The 7,419-nt window shown below is 47.4% G+C and overlaps 1 protein-coding gene across 1 annotated transcript in view; it reads left to right on the plus strand.

Annotated features, from left to right (window-relative positions):
- tiam2a (TIAM Rac1 associated GEF 2a) overlaps nucleotides 1-6,356 on the plus strand; it is a 34,722-nt gene extending 28,366 nt beyond the window's left edge. The window contains exons 17-24 of the mRNA XM_030718359.1: nucleotides 1,428-1,607; nucleotides 1,825-1,943; nucleotides 2,308-2,416; nucleotides 2,715-2,773; nucleotides 2,864-2,966; nucleotides 3,151-3,244; nucleotides 3,839-3,993; nucleotides 4,253-6,356. Of these exons, the coding sequence (XP_030574219.1) occupies nucleotides 1,428-1,607; nucleotides 1,825-1,943; nucleotides 2,308-2,416; nucleotides 2,715-2,773; nucleotides 2,864-2,966; nucleotides 3,151-3,244; nucleotides 3,839-3,993; nucleotides 4,253-4,968 (1,535 nt within the window). The 3' untranslated portion in view covers nucleotides 4,969-6,356. The remainder of the gene's footprint in view (nucleotides 1-1,427; nucleotides 1,608-1,824; nucleotides 1,944-2,307; nucleotides 2,417-2,714; nucleotides 2,774-2,863; nucleotides 2,967-3,150; nucleotides 3,245-3,838; nucleotides 3,994-4,252) is intronic.
- Nucleotides 6,357-7,419: the final 1,063 nt, after the last annotated feature.

A 7,419-nucleotide genomic window follows, 5' to 3' on the forward strand; every position in this document is an offset into this window, starting at 1 on the left:
ATATGTGACCGTGACAGCCTGAGAGTCCTAATAATTCCTGCATGCGACAGTGTAGAAATTTTAAAGTTGATTTATGCCTCCTCAGATGCCGGCCTTTCTGCCACTGTTTGGGATGAATGCCCAGCAGAAAGAGAAGTGTAAACAGACTGGCTTCTTTTGCCGATGTGGGGGGTGGGGGGGGGTGGTGGGTGGGGGGATATTCCTTGAAGGAAGCAGCAGGGCTGATATTTAATAGGATTAGACGGGACAAAAACACTGAAAAGTCTCCGACGGGCTTGAATTACCTCGAGGAGAATAAAGTAAATATGGTTATCAAAGAGCGCGGCTACTTTAGAGTTCTGATCATGAAGATTGTTAATGAGGAGCTAAAGAGATATTTAGCTGCTGCTGTTGGAGGAAAGCCTCGTGTCAGTGGATTATTCCCATATTTAGTCAAAAGGACAGAGACTCCTGTTATTGTTCAGAAACATATAGATGCATTAGGCTGACACCCCCCACCCCTCCCCCTCCCATGAGCATCTGTGATTTTGGCGTGGCGAGTGCTTCAGGATACGGGCAGTGCCAGCTTGGCACTAAATGCTTCCAAGAGTTTGAGTAAGGGAAAAAGATGCCAGATATTCAGCGGGTCTGTGCACCCTATCTTTTAACCAAAGCTTTAAATGAAGGGGTGAACCGCTCCACAGCTGATGACTGATATTTGAACAGGAAGCGTAATATTTGATTAGTGCAAACAGAAGCAGCTGAGTAGAGTAGTGAGTAGAACGTGCAGTAGAGTTTCTAGTTGGCTCAACAAAACCAGGAACACCCGGCCGCTCCGAGACGCAGCCGAGGAATCTGTGTGTTTACCGTCCTTTAAGTAATTATATACTCATCCCTGTCATCTTCATCACCCCCCCTCTTCTTTCCTGTCACGCCATGGGGCCCGGGTTGCCTTAGTTTCTGTTTACTCGCCGACTCGTTAATTGCCTGCCAATTACTCTGTGAGGCGTCGACGTGGCTACATGTCTGTGGCTGGGAGTGCTATAATTAATACTTTAATGGCTCCCCTCTGTAATGCTGTGGAAGCATCCTGCTCAGGGAGAATGTCACCACCTTTACTCTGATACCTGCCGTCTCACACCACCCACGTGGCCTCGGTGTGAACTCGGCAGTCCCGGCTTGATTATTTTAGTAGATATGATGGATGCAGGAGCAAATATTTACACCACAGCGGTCAGAGCAGGTGGAGGAGAAGCCCACACCCCCCCCTGCTGGAGACGTATTATTGCGCCACGATTCTGCACTGACCCACATTTCTTTATTAGCTCAGTAATGTAGGCGCAGGTCTGTGCTTCAGGCCACCACACATAGACTTAAAGCTAAGATAACAGACAGCTCAACAAGATCCCTAATAAGTGTGTTTGTGCATGTGTGTGTTTTTCCTTTAGCCAAAACTGATCAGGCCTTCAAAGAATTCCTTGATGCCAGGAACCCCACCAAGCAGCACTCCTCCACCCTGGAGTCCTATCTGATTAAACCAGTGCAGAGGGTGCTCAAGTACCCCCTGCTGCTGAGGGAGCTGGTTTCCCTTACGGACGCCGACAGCGAGGAACACTACCACCTCACCGGTAGGAACGCCGTGCACATTTACAGACACTCGTGCACGCTCGCGATCACGTGGGGTACTATAAATACAGGCCACGCTGACACTTGGCATTTCAGTGTCATGCTATCATAATCACACATGGGAACATCAAGTGATAAATCTTGGCATTTTACCCAGGACACGATGAACATGCACGCGGTCACGGCTGGATCCTCGTTAACACTCTGTTCTGTCCGCAGAGGCCCTGAAAGCCATGGAGAAGGTGGCGAGCCACATCAACGAGATGCAGAAGATCTACGAGGATTACGGCTCTGTGTTTGATCAGCTCGTTGCTGAGCAGACCGGCCACGATAAGGAGGTGAATTAGACCTGATGTGTTTTTGCTGCAGTTTGATTAAAGGACTTCATATAGATGATAAAAAAAAAATCCCAATCACTGTAAATGGCTCCAGCTCAGCGACCCATCAGTGCAGAGTGGAGGCCATGTTTTTTAAGTGTCCTTGCCTCTAGGGAGGAATGCTCCTCCAAGCTGATGGAATATTTAGTTGGTAACCACAAAATACTCAAAGTGAATGCCAAATCCTGTTTTCTATATTGATGCATGCTCAGAGTATTTAAACTGCTCTTAAAGGCCATAAAAATATGCCTGAAAATCTGCTTTCAGCCTGTGTGCAGGCAGCAGCGTAGCTCGTGTTCGGCTCACCGTCTCCTCTGCCTCTCAGGTCACAGAGATTTCTATGGGAGAGTTTCTCATGCATTCCTCGGTGGTCTGGCTCAACCCTCATCCATCGCTGGGCCGCATGAGGAAAGACCCTGAAATGACTGTGTTTGGTGAGTCCGGCCTTTTTGTGTGTGTGTGCGTTTTCTTTAACTGTCACTCGTGGATGTTTGCAGTAAAAAATGTAATCAATATAAACCAAGTGCATCAGGTTTACTGTAGAGCCCACAGAACTGTGTGTGCAGTAGCAGAATTTTAATATCCATAGCTGTAACGCTGATATATGCTTTAAGGCTTCGAGCTGGCATTTAAAATGCTTCTGTGGGTTGCACTCCTTCAGTCGAAATCCCCCAAGAGGCATTCGCAGTCAAATCTGAGACGCTGATGTGCTCGCTCTCCCTCTCTCACCAGTGTTCAAGAAAGCAGTGATATTGGTCTACAGGGAAAACAACAAGCTCAAGAAAAAAATGGTATGCGTCGTGTCACTTTCCCATGCCACAAATATAACGTTTCACACCAAACACACTATTTTCTTTCTTACCCCATTTTTTTAATGCCAGGCCAACCCTCGCTCGGCGCTCTCTCACGGAGATTCGGACCCCTTCAAGTTCCGCTGGCTCGTCCCGCTCTCAGCGCTGCAGGTCAGATTGGGAAATGCTGCAGGTAAGAGGCCGACACACCGCCAAATTATCCCCAACAAATCACTCAGAGTACATCCACTAAATCTCCTTTCATATTTCCCCAAGCCCCTTCAGCTTGCCCACACACCCCTCTTATCTCTTATGAAACCATAAACCATGCATGGACCACATGATTAAAGGCCTCATTTATTTCCCCGCTCTCCCAGGAACAGGTACGCAAAGCAGCTGCATCTGGGAGCTGATTCACTCCAGGTCTGAAGTGGAAGGGAGACCGGAGACGGTGTTCCAGCTGTGCAGCAGGTCAGAGATGAAACTTTTAGGTGATGCAACATGTAGTGATTCCTGAGATCTGGGAGCGTGCTGGGAAAAGACACAAGCCAACATTCCCGCCTTATTTCACTGAAACTTTTCAGAGGAAAACTCTGCGTGATGTCGTCATCGATGTTTACGGTGGAAAGTTTGGGGATAATTTTTAATGCAGGCCTCGCTCCTAAACATGCTTTTTATTTATAAACAGCATCTTTAGCACATTTCACACGACTCTTATTAACGATGACCTGAATTTACTTCGCCCACTCTTCTATTAATAGAACATTTGATGCATGTTTATCTGCGAATATTGTAAAGCAACTAGTTTTTCCTGTGCTGCCTCTCAAAGAAGACACATTAGGCCATTTGCCCCCCCCCCATAGTACACACACTCTACAGGCGAACTGCAGCGAGAGTGAAGCCTGTGACTAAATCGGTAATTCTCATTACATACCATGAAATTGGGATCAGTCCTAATAAATTACATCAGTAATTTCACCAGGAACACAATGAACCCCTCGCAAATCTTAATCTATATTTAGCCCTGTTCTCATGTTACTGATACTTCTGATATCTTCTCCTCAGTGTGCCTGAAAGCAAGGTCAGCATCATCAAGGTGATCCGCTCCATCCTCAGGGAGAACGTGAGGAGAAACATGAAGGGTGAGGCCACATTGGAGAGGAGCTGTAAGGAGCACCTGGCCCCTCTGCGCAGCACCCGGCCTTCCTCCGCCCGGCTAGGTGGGCTCTCTTATGAAAAGTGTCCGTTTTATGGATTAGATATTTCTTCCATGTTAGGACGTATGAAGACACTTTACAGTCGTTTTCAGTAGCAGGCACTTCTCCCTGGGAAGGTTTCCTGTAAAAACATCTCCTCATAAAGGTTCTTTTGGCTGGCACTACTTTACACACGAGCTTCCTTTTTAGTCATAAAATGCTGCAAGTGTTCAGCTCAGATAACAGTGGCATTTCTGACTTCCATCTCCACCTTTGTTACCAGGTTCCTCCAGGGCTTCCTGGTTGTGTAAGCAGCCCCTCGGAGAGCTCTCCACCCAGGGTGAGACTCCTAAGCTGGGGCCAGACTCAGACGAGGGGAGCCTAAGCAGTGGAACCTACAGTTTGTCTGGGGCTCCTCCAGCATGCGTGTCCTCTGACTCTCCAATGTTCCCAGTCCAGCAGAACTGGTCTCAGCCGCATGGATCCAACTCTCAGCCCCGCCCCGCCTCTGTGAAAGAGTCTGATATTTTAAGTGATGAGGATGATGATGGTTTCAGCGAGGGGGGGCCGAGGAGGGACAGCAGAGACAGCAGCTCCCCAACTAGTGCAATTGAAGCGCAGTTCCTCCAGCTTAAACTGTCAGAGGACGCTGTGTCAAAAGGTGCGCCGGCCCCCTGCGTTCAGCCCGAGGGAGTCGGGGACACTCCAGAGATCCAGCCCAAACTGGTGCGAGGCCACTTCTCTGCTGTGAAGAGGAAACCCTGCAGTTTCAAGAGGAGCCAGGGAGCCCTGCTGAGCATGAAGGAGCAGAGCAGGTCGCTGGACAGCCAGACGGACGCGGCGCTGTCGTCGGGAGCGGTGGACCTCAACGCGTTGCTGGAGAGAGAGTTCAGCGTCCAAAGTCTGACCTCGGTAGTGAATGAAGACTGTTTCTATGACCCGGCTGAGAGCTGCGCCACTGACTCTGGAAATGCCGCCTCCTCTCAGGGGTCAGCATAGACGGAGCGCAGGTGTCCGGTGGCTGGCTCACAAGCGAGTGGTCATCAAGGGGAGGGGGCTGCGTAAAGTCCCTGTGATGGCTGTCGGCCTACCAAGGTGGCTGCAAAGCTGTGCATGAACTGAAGTCAGTACAGAGTTTAAGTCTTACTCTCTCTGCAAGGTCAGATGGTGTTGTGATGGCAGCTCATTGGCTGACACACCAGGTTTCTTCCCCCAGAGAGGCAAAGCGCAGGGATTTCTGTCCCAGTCATAATGGCTGCAATGAATCTGCCAGGCGCTGATGTGTGTCTGCATTGTCCTCAGCTCTGTGGGCTCTGCCTCCTCCCCACAAACCATCAGTGTGACGTGTTCCATTCAAGTTTGCCCCGCAGCTCCTGCTGATTGGCAGTTTTTATTTGGTTCCTGACCTTTTCTATGAAGAAATGGGAAGAATGTCCTTGCCCGTCACTCCCACACATTAAAATCCACAGTGCATACACGGTGTCGCAACGGGACCCTGAGATCAAATGGGTTTCTCAGGCAGACGCTGGCGATTTGGCAAAGCTTGCCAGGCAACAGGCTTTTAAATTGATCCTGTGAAACTTCACCGGCTCAGATCCGAATGCTGTACGAATCTCATTTTAGTAAAAATATGAAAGGAGGCACTGAAAAGAAAAAAAAAGGTGCTCGCAGACCCACCCAAAGAGCTGCAGCGGTCAGTCCAGACTTCCTGAAAACAGAAGCACTGGCTCAGGAAGGAGGCCCAGTCACTACGCCGCCGCCTTTGTGCTGTATTTTGTGCACTAATGTACACTGTTTGCCTACACATTTGAAATATTTTTATCTGTACAGGTTTTAATGTTATTACTGCTGTTTTTATTTATTATGGGGTTTCATCGTGTTTCCTTTAGCTGAGGAACCTTTGGGGTTACGGCGTGGACTCGTGGCTGCAGATTTGCTCTCCTCCTGAGTTTGAGAGTTTATCGTTTTAATGCAGCCTTCTGGATTTGGTTGTGTTTCACTGAAGATTGTAATTTCCATTTCATGCATTGGGATGTTTGATTTAAACAGCAATAATGTTTTCTCGTCTGTATGTATCCTGTGTGTGTGTGTGTGTGTGTGTGTGTGTGTGTGTGTGTGTGTGTGTGTGTATCTTTTCTATCTTTGGTACATTTATGTATACTTATACATACTTGACACTGTACAGTTAAGAAACAAAACAGGATCTTGCAGTAAACAGTTGATATTTTTGTAAAGATTGCTGTTGCATTAAGTACATGCAGACCACTGCTACCTGCTTCACCCTCTCAGCTGAACCTTACCATGCCTTTAATGCTAGCATACCAATGAATGTGAATGCTCCATTCTGATGGAACTGTTTTATAAATTAAAAAAAAGTATATCTGTGAGTGCTGGCTGGGAAAGTGTTTTCAACTTGCCCTTCAAAGCGTGTCGCTTCAGTTTTGCATATCCTTTATTTCCCATTGACGGGTAAAGCAGCGCTGGGAAGTAAGTGTCTTATCTTAGGCTCGGTCCCAGGGCTAGACTTGACGGACGGTCCCCGATTAGCTGTCATATGATCCTGACTTTGGAAGCTAAGGTATCTCCTCAGTAGAATACATAATTATTTGACAGAAGTGGGGCACAGTTACATGAAGAGGGACTTGGCAAAAAGCGCAAGTGTGGATGTTACACACACAGACTTGTTCAATTAATCTGTGTGTTGGGAAAATATTTCTGTTTGCTGATTATTTGGCATCACCTCAAGGACAATTAATTAGTCTCATTAATTTTCCCACATAGCCCCACTGCTATCTGCACAGCTCGACAGATTCTTCATTTTGAGACATCTGCTGACATTTCGCCAAAAACCCAAACAAGAGGTGAATATGGAATTAAATTCAGGAGCTTAAAGTGTGTCTGTGTAACAGCCACAGCCTCTGAGTCATAATTACAGGAAAATATTTCATGCTGAAACTTAGCGGCCAGAGGCGTTAAACTCTGATCTGACACAATGCAGGAACAGCTCGACTCCGCCAACAGGAGCCGGTAACAGTACCGGAAGTCCCAAAAACAGGTTCAGGGACAGCAACTAGTTATGGGAATTCCGGCTCCCAAAGAAGAGCCGGCTCTTTCGTGATTAATAAAGGCTGGCGGGTTCAGGTGTTCACACCAAAACAACACTATGGGAGTGACTCCAGAGAGCTGTGAGCACCAAACAAGCCGCCATAATGAGTTTGTACCAGACTGTTACAATTAATAATCAAAGGGCCAAATATCTGTGCTCTTAAAACACGATCAGCTGCATTGGTGTCAATCATCTGCATTTAAAGTGACCCCGCCCCAAGCTGCCGCTGTAAGTTTCCATGTTAATGCATCTATTTGAATGGTCCGATATTAAAACACTACCTTTACTTCGTATACTTGGAATACATTTTGCAGTTTGTGCACTTTTACTGAAGTAAATTTTCA

The sequence above is a fragment of the Archocentrus centrarchus genome, chromosome 22, assembly GCF_007364275.1.
Source record: "Archocentrus centrarchus isolate MPI-CPG fArcCen1 chromosome 22, fArcCen1, whole genome shotgun sequence".
Taxonomy (NCBI): Eukaryota; Metazoa; Chordata; class Actinopteri; order Cichliformes; family Cichlidae; genus Archocentrus; species Archocentrus centrarchus.